General features: G+C 39.6%; 1 protein-coding gene across 3 annotated transcripts in view; it reads right to left on the reverse strand.

The window, feature by feature from the left end:
* Positions 1 to 1,669: 1,669 nt before the first annotated feature.
* The window catches only part of arhgap15 (Rho GTPase activating protein 15), a 781,647-nt gene continuing 767,357 nt past the window's right edge, over positions 1,670 to 15,959 (reverse strand). For all 3 annotated transcript variants that reach the window (XM_041201317.1, XM_041201315.1, XM_041201316.1), the window contains exon 14: positions 1,670 to 5,609. In XM_041201317.1, the coding sequence (XP_041057251.1) occupies positions 5,426 to 5,609 (184 nt within the window). In that variant the 3' untranslated portion in view covers positions 1,670 to 5,425. The remainder of the gene's footprint in view (positions 5,610 to 15,959) is intronic.

Consider the following 15,959-nt stretch of genomic DNA (forward strand, 5'->3'; position numbering starts at 1 on the left):
TAGGTAGTTCGGGAGTGGGATGTAGTTGTGGGGTGGTGGGGTAGTCAGGTGATCGGGTGGCATAGTCAGAAGGTGCAATGGGGTGTCATGGGCAGGGGTGTGTGCTCAGTAGTATGGTTACCCAGGAGCTAGAACTTGTTTTAGTCCTTCTACCTTTTCCTTGTTAACTATTCTGCTAAATATGTCGGAACAATCCGAAGTCTCTGATTTTAAATCAGAGTCTTGGAGGGTTCCAGATGCAAGGGAATTGCCAATGGAAGTTGAAAATTCCCAGGCAATTCCTGTATAGTCAGTGTATGGGGACCTCCGAGGGGTCCCTGACGCATCTTCTGGGGTACCTCCAGGATATGACCATCCGGAGACTGAAAGATCTGAGCCAATAGTGCATAAATCACAAAAGGTTAGTATGCAGGTACAACAGGTAATTAGGAAAGCTAATAGAATGTTATAATTTATTGTGAGGGGAATTGATTACAGAAATAGGGAGGTTATGCTTCAGTCATACAGGGCACTGGTGAGACCACATCTGGAGTACTGTGTACAGTACTGGCCTCCTTATTTAAAGAAATATGTAAATGCATTAGAAGCAGTTCAGAGAAGATTTACTAGACTAATACCAGGGAAGGGTGGGTTGTCTTATGAGGAAAGGCTGGACAGGTTAGGCTTGTATCCACTGGCATTTAGAAGAGTAAGAGGTGACTTGATTGAAACCTTTAACATCCGGAGGGGTCTTTGCAGAGTGGATGTAGAGAGGATGTTTCCTCTTATGGGAAAATCTAGAACTAGGGGTCACTGTTTAAAAAAAAGGGGCTGTTCATTTAAGACAGAGATGAGAATTTTTTTTCTCTCAGAGATTTGTGAATCTTTGGAATTCTCTTCGTCAAAAGGCGGTGGAAGTAGAGTCTTTAAGTATTTATAAGGCAGAGCAAGATAGATTCTTGATTAACAAGAGGGTGAAAGGTTATCAGGGGTATGCAGGAATGTGGAGTTGAGGTTACATTCGGATCAGCCATGATCTTATTGAATGGCAGAGCAGGCTTGATGGTCAAAGTGGCCTACTCCTGCTCCTAATTTGTATGTAATAATTTAGGGTACAATTTTTGCGTAATTTGAGACATGATGTATGCTAAGTGTAGTAAGGAGGAAAAAGGTGATGCTGGATCTATGGTTCCCAAAGTTTTCCAACACTGAGGTTTCCCTCAAGCCATTTCTGGGTCTGTTGTAAGCTAACTGATTAAGATTGGTTGCTATAATTAGTCAATAACCCCATTCTATGATTATATGATGGAACTGGCTGGTAGAAGGCAACCTAGAAGGACCTTGGGTCTTTTTTTTATCATCTAGCAATTCCTATGCTCTTATGTAATGTTGATAGGGGCTAAGGAACAAGTTATTAGGTTGTGTTGAAAAATGATGCATAGACTAAGAGAGCTAAATAGGGGAATTTCTTTTTATTCGTTCATGGGATGTGGGCATCGCTGATTAGGCTAGCATTTATTGCCCATTGCTAATTAATTGCCCTTATTCAGAGGGCATTTTAAGAGTCAACCGCATTGCTGTGAGTTTGGAGTCACATGTAAGCCAGACCTGGTTTCCTTCCTTAAAGGAGATTCGTGAACCAGATGGGTTTTTATAACAATGGACAATCATTTCATGGTCATCAACACACTTTTAATTCCAGATTTTTATTGAATTCAAATTTCACCATCTAGGTAGGATTTGACCCAAGTCAAATCTTACCTTTTAAAAGTAACACAAACAAAAAAATCAGATTCGATAACAGATTTTGCAAATGGCTTAAGCAGTTATGCATTTATTTTTGCTTTCAAAACTGAGATAATATGTTGGAGAAACATGGCAAAGCTTGGACTGTCATTATTCTCTAGGATAGCAAAACTGGTTTGATAGTTATACATTTCAGTTTTACCATTGAAATACAAAACATAGGTGAATAAGGGGTCATTCAAGATTGCAAGATAGCAAATGTCTGTGAAGCAAATGTATATTTTATTTGTGATTGTTACACAAAGTCCAAGGTCAGCTAAAATAAGAAAGGCACCTTTTGGTGACTCTAGAGCAAACATTTTATGTAAAAAGCCTTTGTTCCTATTTGTCATTGAACATTAAAATTGAATTGGACCACACAAGGCCCAATCTAGTAAATCAAACCAGTAATGCTGCATCCCTTCTCGTAGCTGTCCCTTATAAAATCAAGTTTAATGATAATTTATTAAAAATCCCAAATCTTTTCTGCAGTCAGTTTGACTGAACAGTGCACAATCAGTGCTGAAGAGTCATTGGAGATATACCTGGAATCTCATTAATACTTGCCCTCACTGAGTTCCCATCTCTACATGTACAAATGAAAATATGGCTGAAACTGGTCCATCTGAACACCTGGTTCATAAAGAAAAAATGCGCTATACAGTTTTTTATGTTATCCTAAGTCTGATTTTTCCAGAAAAAAGACAAATACTGAACAACACATCTTTTGTGCCAAGCATGATGCAACCAGAATTGCCAAATCAACTTGATGATTTGAAAGCTCAGAAAGCTGTGGGGGTGTATGGCAACCAGATTTTTATTCTAAAATGACATGGGTATTTTCTGTGTTGAAAAACACATTAAAAAATGAATGTAATTCAGAGGTACTGAGGAACGTGACCACCAATATTGGCCATGATTGATTTTGCAATAGGTTCCTGGGTATTGGTGACTTACAGATGAATTCAAGCCTGGTGTATGCTTTTCAAAATAATGTTTATAAGGGTATATTTTTATTCTTAGTACTTGCAGTAATAATCTAGCCTCAGTATCCTCTTACCAGGTGAGAAGGCTGGCAGTTGGGCATTGCGCATCAAGGTACATTCCTAGTTTCATTCCAATGTTTACTGGCAGCTTGGAAACTCAAAGAGAAGCTAGTGGATTCTAATTTCCCATTGCCTGTCAATTAGTTACCTGCCTCTTAATTCAGCACCTCTTCACAGCAAAAGTTTGGAAATAAAATAAACTTATTGCAGTTCCAAAGACTTGTACTTCTGTTCTACCAGCTTATGAGAACTCTGGTCTTGACAGCTATAAATTCCTGCTGACAATGCCCTTTCAGCTGTTATGCAGACCTCATTGAGCTCTTTGTCAACTCTATTAGGCATAATAATAAATTGGAAATGATACATGGGAACTAGATGTTAATGCAAAACTTAGTTCACACCCTATCACATGTGGTTTATTTTCAAGAACATCAGCATGGGCTGGGAATTAGAGCATATCACCTTACACTCTTGAATCCGCCGACCATGTGTAAAAAGTGATATCAGTTCAAAGTCAAATTGGTAGGCAGGAAGCAACTTCTCATCTCAATGAGGGGAAACAGCTGGAATTTTGTCTGACACAAAGCAAACTTTGTGGCATGAGACAAACCTTGTACCAGCTGAATGTTTGCTAAAGTGAAAAGACAACTTGACAAGGGTAAGACACAAAATAGCACATGAAAAATCAAATTTCAGAAGGTAATATATTGTATATTTTCTGTTTATGAGGCTACTTTCATTACTCAAAGAGTGTGTAACCATAAGACCAGAGAATGTCTCAATGCAGTTGTATTTCAGAATATGGGGAAAAATATACCTAATTAATTTATGCAAGTCAAAAAATTAAGTTAATTAGATAAATACAAGTATAGTCAAATTGGTCCTTGTGGCACCTGTGGCACTACATCAAGTGGCGAATTCTTCATATCTAACCATAGGCAGTGAGTGTTGATGGGCTATTTAACCTTTGGGATATAATAGACAAGCTTACCCTGTCATTTCTTCTGTCAATGCATCCTTGGGCCTAAAAATATGACAATCCCATGTTGCACCCTTGATTTTGGACTTTGAACCTCATTTCCATGGAGTGAATGAAGTAGGGAGGATGAGAGGCAGCTCACCAAGTGAAGCATGTTTGAAGACTAGGCCACTGCCATGATAGGACTGACCATTAGATAAGTGAAGAAGCGGGTAGCAAGATAGCAATAGCTGAGGTCTTGCGGGTGAGGGATCAACAACTGAGGCGGGCGTTTGGGGGGGGTGGGGGTGGGGAGGCGCTGTTGGGATCAGTAGCCATGGGAGAAGGGGATCATGAGACCATGAGTACGGTTATTTAGTGCCTCATATCTGTTCCATCTTTCACGGCTGATCTGTATTCTAACATGCCTTGCCTCCATATGCTTTTATACCCTCCACTAGAAAAAAATCTATCGATCTCAGATTTAAAATTATGAACTGAGTTAGCATCTACTATTTTTAGAAGGAGAATGTTCCATACTTTTACCACCAGTTGTCTGAAGCAGTGTTTGCTAACTTTTCTCCTGAATGGTTTAGGAAAGGGGGTCTGGGGCGGATAAGGAGAATGCTGGCCTGAGTGGCAGCTCCCTCATTCGTTTATTATGGGAATAAGGGGAAAAGCATTCTGACCTCACATTCAGCTAAGTATATTTTAAGAAAATAGAATGAGGCTATGGAGCTGTTTTATATTCCAGATCTTATGGGTACCAGAGGCCAATGTAGATCAGTGCGGACAGGAATGATGGACAAGTGCAACTTGGTGCATGATAGTATATGGGCTGCAGAGTTTTGGATGTGTTGTAAAGGTTTGCAACCTAACATCAATCCAGTGAGCAGCTCTTTTGCATTTTAGATCTCATGAAAAATCCAAAAGGCCAGTTTAATGAGAAGCCAACATGTTTCTAAAAAAAGGAAAAATGTAATTTTTAGCAAATGCCTAGCTCAGTACTAAATGGGGGGTGGGGGGTGGTGGAAGTTATGGATGGAGAACTAAAATGACTTAACGAACTATGTTTAATTAAAAAAAAAACGTTGAGCAAAATTTTGCAGATATAATTGAAATGAAGTATTCACTGGACTGTTCCATTAACGTTGTGTAATTGTAAAACATCTTGCCCTTCAAAACAGATTTAATATATTTTAATGACTAATATCTAGTAAATTCAAGTTTCGTTGTCCTTTATCATTGTTTGGTCATGCAGCTGTGATTTTGACTGTATTCTGGCTGACCAACAGGTACAAAAAAAACTTTATTAGATTTCAGTGACTCCATGAAGATTGAGGCTGTTTTGTCAAAATTGGTTTTGTTTAGGAAAGTAATTTTGAATTAAGTCATCGGCTGTCCCTCGATTTGGGGATCACTTAAATGATCAATGAGTGATTATAAAATGGAATAATAATAATCTAGCCTCAGGCAAATGTTACCTATGTGGATTGATATGAATAAAAACACAGTGAGGGAGAATACAAAAAGTAAGCAAAGACTGTGGTAATGACCTTGTGCAAGTAGCAGAGCCACACACACACAGTCTCATCCAAATATTCACTAAACGCAAGTCATCTGAGGACACCATTAACCCACTGTACAACAGGCATCTTCACTTCCCCTCAGGGTCGAAAATTTCAGTATGCTCCGAGAGTATCAGATCAATTATTTGGTTCTGGTATACCATGAACACTGCGATGTTTGAGGTTTCCTTCTCAGGCCACATAAGAGTTGGTCCAAATACGATGCCTAAACTCTGCGATGACATGAGATTCACCAATGCTTTTGCTATAATCCTGGAATTTTAAAAAAAAGGGCAGAGAAAAGAAAGATGATTAAATACTGGTTTGTTTTGGTCAGCAGCAAGAATAAACTATATTCCAGTGTTTAGGTGAAGCTTGGGCTCATAGCAATGAAAGATCTCAAAGCTTGGAGATAGAACAATTTCAGCTATTCTGATGTTAGCATTAGCATCAGCTCCATTCAAGTACAGAAAGATCAAAATCACAATAAATCCCTTTATATGCAAAGCTGTTCAATCTCAATCCAGGAGGAGCTCCCCCTCAATTTACCAGATGAACAAATAGATATTAAGCTAAAATTTATTTTAAGAAAAGTTGAAACTTACTTAATTGTTGGCACCAAATATGGACAAGTACATGCTGAACAATGCATGTTAGAGACATGGAGAGTTGACATTATTTTACAAATGTTAATTACAGGCCAGAGACATATTTTAGTGCACCTCCGTGACTTCTTCACGGTGTCTGTGCCAGCCAACCTTATGGTTTGCTGAGGTAGAATTACTGCCAATTATCGTGCCAAATTATGAACATATTGCTATATGCACATGGAATTCGGTTGAGACTGTTCAAACTTCCGCCTCAAATCTTTATAATTGGTTTACACAGGAGACATTTATCCTATCAATTTTTTTTCCCACATTACAACAGTGACTATTCTTTAAATGCACTTTGCTGGCTGTAAAATGCTTTGCAATATTTTGAGGTCTTGAAAGGTGCTATATAACCAAAAGTCTTTTTCTATCTTTTTTATCGTTTTGGAGGGAATTACATCCAAATCCCAGAGTGTGAGGAAAATTAAACCAACTGCACACTAGCTCACTGTGTTCTCGTCAATACTATCAATATATTCCCACGATAAAAGATCAAATGAATTACAGATGACATTGTGCCCTGGATTTTACACTGTTGTACTTTAGTGCCCTAAATCAGGTAGTATATCAGTGAAAACAGCAGTAAAATTGTATAGGGAGGTTAATGGATGCATCCCCATCCCATCGTGAACTTTTTTCCCCCACCCAAGGCAGTGAAGCCTGTATGGAAACAATAGTGGGTGACAGTATTTTGACACAGGATTTACCAGGAAGGTCCAATTATGCTTTTTCTGGTGGGTGAAGGTCCAGAAAGGGACATTATCCCTTATTCTCAGGCTCTAACGCCTTACTTATGGTTTGGCTCAGACCAAAATTTTAAAAATAATTTGAACATTCGATCTTTGGGAAACTCTGCCCCCTTCACATGGGACCTCTCTGCTTCTGGTGTTGCTGCCGGTATTGTTAGCACTTTCAGTTAATATCCAGAAGCAAAACTATTTCCACAACCCACAGTAACCCTAGATACCTCAGTCAAAGGGTTGGGCTCCATTTTAGTGGTGAGATTCGATTGGGTGCCCATTCTGTGTGTTTAAGCAGACCTGAAGAAGGAAACTGATTTGGGATCCTTATGAGGTACCACCCAACACCCCTGCGAAGGGATTAGAAACATTTAGCACAGTACCTTTAGGCTTGGGGTTTTTAAGTAGAAACTCTTAGAAATTTGATTATCTACATCTAAAAATCAGAATTTTAACATCAGTGTGAAAACCTGGCTGTGTTTGGTTTGATCTGTAGTCTGTGTAATCTTTTAAACCCCATATAGTCTTTGGAAACATAATTTTAATGAATAAAAAAAAACTTACTTATATCTCAAAGTGTTCACGTACAGTTAATCACTTTTCAAAAATGCAATCACTGTTGTTATGTAGGGAAATACATCACCCCATTTTACACACACCAAGATCACACAACTGCAGTAAAGATCAATTACACCAATGATCTATTTTTGGATGGTTGGAAGGGGATTGTTGATTAGGACATGAAGAAAATTCTAATTTTACCAAACTGTGTTATACTGTAGTATCGTTTAGCATTTGAATAGTCAGACAGGGCCTAATATTTAATCTGTAGGCCAGCACCTCCAATGCGGCACTATCTCAGTACTGTGTTGGCGTTGCAGCTTGCATTATATACTCAAAGCATAGAACTTGGTCTGAACCCATAATATTTTGATTCAGAGGTGAGATTGCTACCAACTAAGCCAAGCTGACACACTGCTACTGTATGTCTCTATCATACAGTGTAGTTACTCTGCATTTATCAATTCATATCTGGTGGCAAAAACTGAATGGCACAAACTCTCTTAAAATAAAATTCAGCTTAAGAAAATTGCTTTCTTCCTCTAGCAAGCTAAAATGATGTCAAAGGAGATTTAACACCTCAGTCAGAGGTGTATGTACAAGATTCATTCCTGCAACATGCAGCTATGAAAAAGTGACCATTACATTGGCTATACAGGTCAAGTATCCTTTATCCGTAAATCTGAAAACAGAACACATCCAAAAACCACATTTTTTGAGCCTCATTGACCTTCAGCACAGGAAGCCTCTGACCCAAGCCGACACGACCTGAGCCAACATGAACCTCGCTGCCCACACCTGACATGTAGCATGGGAAGTCTGTGACTGAGCCAACATGAACCTCACTGACAGGACCTGGCCTTTAGCTGGGGAAGTCTAGTTGTTTGTGCTATTTACCTTGCGATCCCTCTCCTACAAGCAGAATCACAGATGGTGCCACGGGTGGGAACTTATTACAGGTACCCTGTGTTTATTATTCAGTGGCACATGTTACTTTTCTAGCCATTTTATTTACTTTAGACTATTGATAGCCTAGGCTTCAGCTATTGTGATGTAAGTAGACCTCGGCCTATGTGCGGTATCCAAAAACTGAAATTATATGAAATCCAAAATGCTACTGGCCCCAAGGGTTTGGGATAAAGCATACTCGACTTGTATATGCTTCAGCTGTTGGCGTATGTCCCAGATTGTTAATTTTATGAATGCATTTTCAAGTTTTTAGTTAAGATTTAAATAAATAAATAAAACAAAATTGTACCAAGACTATTTTCTAGATGATATAATAGAAGCAAAGGATAATAAGAACAGCAATGTGGCCCATCAAACAGCGATTCTTTAATAGTATCTTATGTGACTCGTTGTCAAAATTTTTTTTTTGCTCATGGTCCTGTGATGCACCTCGGGATGTTTTACTACATTAAAGATGCTTTATTATTGCAAGTTGTTGTTGTTGTATCATGCTAGAGGCTGCATAGCATTAGCTTCTACGCATCCATTCAAATCATGCTTATTTCAAGCTAACTTTAGTCAAAGAGCACGACAACAGCATTCTAGTCATGATCAGAAACAATTTTAATGCAACATTTGTATTTTTTAATCAATTTCTTCAGAGGATGGCACACAGAATGTCAGTTGGAATGGTGAAAAAACATTTTCACATTAGGTTTCATCTGCGGGACAGAATCGAGAAAATAAAGGAATCCAGTCTTTCAAATACTGTGTGCGTTTATGCCGATAAACAGGCTGAGGTTATTAGTCCCTATTATGCATTTTAAGAAAGGCCATTAATTACAACACTAGGGAAATGATCAAAGCTAAGTGATTGCCTCCTGATGGGTACTGATATTTGGAATTTTCAGATGTGGCCCCATCTGGCATTGTGTGAACCAGCCTGAGAAGGTGAAATGAAAAATCAGTGACACTGGCTAGACACCCCTTGATTTAAATAATTGCTTATACTGCAGGACCTCGCCCCAACAAGCTCACTATTTTGCATGTAGGCAAAGATGGCCATCCATACGGCTGACTTGGATTTGTGTGTAAAATGCTCTTGGGCACAGAACACGGGTAAAGTAACATTAATTAATGAGCTAACAATCTCAGGCTAGTTCCTGGTGGGTTTGAGTCTATGGCACAAAGCTGTCTATAATTCAATGTTAATTGGCACTAAATTGGCAGTCTTGCTCAAAGAAGCCTCAAGGATGGTGAGTGCAAGTGCCACATTAAAGCACAAGTTACGCTGGTGCTCTTGTAAAATTAGCTATGTATTGGTGGGCAATGCTGAGCATAAGTACAAGATGTGATAATCGTTATGTCTTTTGGTTTCCAGAAGTTCAAAATAATCACACTTTTAGACTCAAAGGCTGGAGCTTCATCACGTGTATTTCTTATGGCTCACCGTGTGGATTGATACATTGTTGCTTGGCATCTGGCTGCAGTGCAGCAGTAAATGTGGCCCCCTGGATGTACATTCTCATAACAATTAGTTCCTAGCTCTTTATGAATAATATAACAATAAAACTCAAATGTTCCAGTTTTGAGTTTTTGTTCACTTTATTGAACAGGAAAATCTTGTTTTCCTCCTTTTTACTAGGTTTAATGACCATTTGGCCTACAGTCCAGCCCTTTTACTGGAGGACAGAATCCACTGCCACTAAGGTCACATACATCAATAAATTGAAAGTGTACATTTTAAGTTTGAGAAGATTTGATATATTATGGTTGTAGATATTGTGGACTTAACACTTTATTTAAATAGATACAATTAGCTGGACAAAATAAGAGTCAAATTAGCTGGACAGACCATTTCAGTGGCAATAGCTGTTTGACTACTACTTCTTGAATTATAAGAAACTTTCATGATGGTATATAATGGAGTATAATGTGGGCAAATGTGAAATTGTCCATTTTGGCAGGAATAATAAAAAAGAAGCATGATATCTAAATGGTGAGAGATTGCAGAGTTCTGAGATGCAGAGGGATCTGGGTGTCTTAGTGCATGAATCATAAAAGGCTAATATATAGGTACAGCAAGTAATTAGGAAAGCCATTAGAATTTATCATTTATTGCGAGGGGAATTGAATATAAAAGTAGGGAGGTTATGCTTCAGTTGTACAGGAAACTGCTGAGACTACATTTGGACTACTGTGTACAACATTGGTCTCCTTATTTAAGGAAGGATGTAAATGCATTAGACGCACTTCACAGAAGGTTTACTAGACTAATACTAGGAATGGACATGTTGTCTTATGAAGAAAGATCAGACAGGCTAGGCTTGTAGAGGAGTTTAGAAGAGTAAGAGGCGACTTGATTGAACCTTTAAGATCCTGTGGGGTTTTGAGAGGGCGGATATGGAGAGGATGTTTCCTCTTGTGAGAGAATCTAGAATTAGGGGTCACTGTTTTAAAAAAAGGGTTGCCCATTTAAGATACTTTTGAGGAGAATTTTTTTTCTCTCAGAGGGTAGTGAGTCTTTGGAACTCCCTTCCTCAAAAGGCAATGGAAGCAGAGTCTTTGAATATATTTAAGGCAGAGGCAGATAGATTCTCGATAAACAAGGCATGAAACGTTGTTGGGATTATGCAGGAGGTTACAATCAGATCAGCCATGATCTTACTGAATGGCGGAGCAGGCTCGCAAGGCTGACTGGCCTACTCCTGCTCCAAATTTTTATGTCCACATGGTGTGTTGGCAATGGTGATACAAACACTTGCTGTCAGCACTGTTCTCACCTCAAATGGAGGAATATGCACTGGAATAGGAGGAACTGGGTTAAGGCATAAATAAATAAAGCCTTATCCCTCTAAAAAATAATCCATAAGATGATGCATTAGTTGCGGACATTTTAACAAACACTTATAATAAGAAAACAAAACATTAATAATGAAAACACATTATGTATTCTGAGTTATAAACAAGTCTGAAGGGGACCAGATGTGCTTTAAAAAAATGGAATAACATTCTGTTGTTAGCTGCACAAAATGTTCCATGTGGCATTTATTGGCAAGTGATAATGAAAACAAGAATTCAGGACTCTGTAAACAATAAAACAATAGTTGAATAAAACACAAAGGAGGAAAATCTAAACTTGACTAATTTAGAAGGTGTATCAATGACAAAAGTGGAGAACTAGAGCTGTATTTGTAATTGCATTACCTAAGTGTTAAACATCTTATTTTGCCTTTGGTAGCAAGTTAATGTTACAGATTGTGACTCCTCTTCAGTATAGAGGCTTACTGATTACAACAGTTGATAGCCAAGCTCATTGAGACACAAGCTTGTTAATTGCATGACTGTATCTCTTCTAAATGATCACATGAGCCTTTCCTACATTCTAGATCATATTTTTTGCTGTTCTAGGTACCAAGGGTTGCTGTTCTTCATATGGAACAAGGACCTGTGGCAATAGATCCTGTGGTCTATTAAAGTGTTCAATGCTATAGGTTAGTACTTGTTCAGGAAGAACAGGATCAAAGGGTAATTTGTGATTCCACCAATACGTCATATCTATTTGGCTGCTGTTCAGTAAACCAGCATTATACAGTAAAATCTTTATTATCTGGCATGCATGGGGAATGAGTGGTGCCAGTTAATCAAAAATGCTGGTTATGAGAGTTCCATTTATCAATGGGATACAGCACAATACTTGTAGCATGAAGTAATATGCAAGTACTCAGGAAGTAAAGAACAGTATTATTTTTACTTCTAATCCTCAACAGTACATGAAAACATAACTTAAAGTATGAAACAATACAGTATACAGGTATGGGCTCCGGATAACTTTGTAATTGTTTCCAGTTGGTGAAGGATTGATTCATATTAGGGGAACATCAGAAATTCTGGTTAGCAGAAAATTCCAGTTGATAAGGTGATGGATAACACAAATTTTACTGTACTTCCATTTATAGTGCTCCTCAAGTGAAAAAAATAAGGTATGGGGGAAGAATATTAAACACCGTGGGGGACAGCCATTTTGAACTATTTCCCAGTATGCTTGGCATGCTAATAGCAGCTGTTCTTTTTGGTGAGTGCATTCCTAACATCTTATACATGGAATTAAAAAGAAATACTTTTTAAAGCAATTAATCTTGTTGGCCTCAGCATTTGGGAGATAAGGATTGTAAAGCTGTCCCACACGTGAAAGAAAGTAGAACATACATTTACTTAGCACCTTTTACGGCATCAGGATGTTCCAAAGCACTTCATAGCCAATGAGGTACTTTTGAAGTGTGGTCACTGTTGTAATGTAGGCAGTCAGGCAGCCAATTTATACACAGCAAACTTCCACAAATAGCAACATGATACTGACCAGATGATCTGGTTTTTCTCAGTGATGTCGATTGAAGGATAAATATTGGCCAGCACGCTAGAGATAATCCCCCTGCTCTTCTTTGAAAAAGTGCCATAGGATCTTTTCCGTTCATCTGACAGGGGAAGTGGGGCTTTTGTTTAACTTCTCATGTGAGAGATGGCAGCACAGCACTCCCTCAGTACTGAACTGGAGTGTTAGCTTTGATGCTCATGTCTCTGGAGTGGGACTTGAACCTACAACTTTCTGAATTAGAGGAAAGAATGCTACCAACTGGGCCACAGATGTACGTTGTAAATCAGGAGACTAATTTTAGGTCACTCAGTGATGTCATAACTAATTTTAATTGTATTGAAAAATGCCCGCTTTCAACTTGTGGTAATGGGTATTTGTTAGAAAGAAGAAATACCAATTTTGCATTTAAAATATCAGCTGACTGAATTTGCAATCAGTTTGAAAGAGAAGTTTAAAAATATACTTTCTTCTCTTGACTCCCTTTACTCTCTGCAGAAGCCTTGCTGAAATTCCAGTTCCAGTTGGTATACCTCTCCCATTTCCTCTTTCCCCATGATAATTTCTCCAGTCTCTGCTTCTAAGCGACCAACATTTATTTCACCTATTGTCTTTCTTTTTATATATTTATACATTCAGGTGCTAGAAATTATTCTGAACGTGAGTTTGACCTAGGAAAGGCACAGGGCAGAATTTAATCCAGGCTGGCGGACCTGGAAGTCGAAGGGATTCCTAAGCAGATCAGAAGGGGCTGGCTGACCGCCATCAAGTGGCAGCTGGCCAACTAGGGAAAGTGACATGTGGGGCCCATCTAATTACATGGCTGGGATGGGCCCTTTTGCTGCTCCTGGCTCTTTGATAATGGTGCCTCTGGTGCTTGCAGAGGCCCCCCCCCTCAGCACACTCCTCCACTGCTCATGTGTACAGAAAATTTGTTTCAACACAACAAGCTTTCACTAACTGGGGATCTGATGGCCTGTGATCCTCACTCGTCGCTCATGTAATTCCAAAAGGTGCCCTTGATAGTGTTCAGCAGCATGCAATTAACTCTTAACTGCCAACTTAATCATAATTGGCTTCCCTCTGCCATCTTGCCAGACATTTAATCCTTCTGTCAGTTCCTCCATCAGCATTCCGACTTGCCCACGTCTGCACAATTCTTTGGCCGTGCCCGCCATGAATCCCACTTTGACGTGCTTCATTAAATTCTGTCCACAAAAATGCAAAAACGTGACAGAAAGTACACTCCAAAGTTATTTGATGCAACATCGGAGACCTTGGTGCAGGAGGAGGACAAGAGGAGAGAGGTCCCCTATCCACAGGGGACCACAAAATCCTCCAGACAGAGACCTGGAAAGGCAGTGGAAGCAGTTAGCCTTCACAGTCAACATCGGCAGTGTAACCCCACAGATCTGGATACAGTTTGGCAAGGAGTTCAATGACCTTCCACGAGTCGCCAAGGCCAGTGAATGCATCTTCAGATGCCAAATTCCACTGCCTGCCCAACACACTGCTCAATTCATCACCTCCTCTTCACTCATCTCCCACCGATCTCTATCAAACCTGACTCATGATTCATATAGCTTCATCTCACCCTCATACACTTAGCACTGCTGTAAGCCTAGCACCCACATCTCACAGCTTCCACACATTGTCAGATATTGAACCATGACAGGCGTATCATGCAAACATATTGCACCATACTCGCTGAATCACTTCCCTCTCTTCTGTAGAACAAGATGGTGCACAACTGCTGGCAGCAGCACATAACCAGCGGGAGATAGGCATGGCTTCACACTGATGAAGGAGACAGTACTTGCCTTTGTTGGAACAGCCATGATAGGGGACATGGTCAGCTGCAGGGAATCATTGAAGATGACAGTACGATCATACTTAATCCTCTTTACCATACCCCACAATCTCTTCTAATGTATAAGCTGCAGATGGCCTCGGCATGTACTTCTTGCTTACCCCCCAGGCCCCGTCCACAATTCACCTCCCATTCATGGGGTGCAACTGTCGCAGGCAAGGCCTGTTGGCTTAATATTTGTCATAGGGAAAATGTTGGAAGCTACTCTTAAAGATGTTACGGTAGGGCACTTAGCAAAATTCAAGGCAATCAGGCAAAGTCAGCATGGTTTTGTGAAAGGAAAATCATGGGTTTAACCAATTTATTGGAGTTCTTTGAAGGAGTCACATATGCATGGATAAAGGCAAACCGGTGGATGTACTGTACTTAAATTCCCAGAAGGGATTTTATAAGGTGCTAATCAATGGTTATTGGTGTAGGGGGTAAGATATTGGCATGAACAGAAGATTGGCTAGCCAACAGGAAACAAAGGGTGGTCAGAAATGGGTCTTTTTCTGGATAATGGAATTTTCTTTTTTAGTTATTAATTGGATGTGGGCTTCGCTGGCTAGGCCAGCATTTATTGCCCATCTCTAATTGCCCTTGAGAAGGTGGTGGTGAGCAGCCTGCTTGAATCACTGCAGTCCACGTGGTGTAGGTACACGCACAGTGCTGTTAGGGAGGGAGTTCCAGGATTTTGACCCAGCAAAATTGAAGGAACGGTTATATATTTCCTAGTCAGGATGGTAAATGACTTGGAGGGGAACTTCCAGGTGGTGGCGTTCCCATGTGTCTGCTGCCCTTGTCCTTTTAGATGGTAGGGGTTGTTGATTTGGAAGGTTCTGTCTAGGGAGGCTTGGTGAGTTCCTGCAGTCACTTTGTAAATGGTACACACTGCAGCCATTGTGTGTCAGTGGTGGAGGGAGTGAATGTTTGTGGATAGGGTGCCAACCAAGCAGGCTGTTTTGTCTTGGATGGTGTTAAGCTTCTTGAGCATTGTTGGAATTGCACTCACCCAGGCAAGTGAAGAGAATTCCACCACACTCCTGACTTGTGCCTCATAGATGATGGACAGGCTTTGGGGAGTTAGAAGGTGAGTTACTTGCCACAGGATTTCTAGCCTCTGACCTGCTGAAAAGATTGAAGCTATGATATCTAAATCATACCAAAGATAGGTAGGAAAGTAAGATGTGAAGAGGACATAAAGAGGCTACAAGGGAACACTATAGGTTAAGTGAGTGGGAAAAGAGCTGACAAATGGAGTATAATGTGGGCAAATGTGAAATTATCAATTTTGGCAGGTAGAATAAAAAAGAAACATATTATCTAAATGGTAGGAAATTGCAGAGCTCTGAGATGCAGAGGGATCTGGGTGTCCTAGTGCATGAGTCACAAAAGACTAGTATGCAGGTACAGCAAGTAATTAAGAAAGCTAATAGAATGTTATTGTTTATTGAAAGGAGAATTGAATATAAAAGTAGGGAAGTTATGCTTCAGTTG

This window comes from Carcharodon carcharias, chromosome 12 (genome assembly GCF_017639515.1).
Source record: "Carcharodon carcharias isolate sCarCar2 chromosome 12, sCarCar2.pri, whole genome shotgun sequence".
In the NCBI taxonomy this organism is placed as follows: domain Eukaryota; kingdom Metazoa; phylum Chordata; class Chondrichthyes; order Lamniformes; family Lamnidae; genus Carcharodon; species Carcharodon carcharias.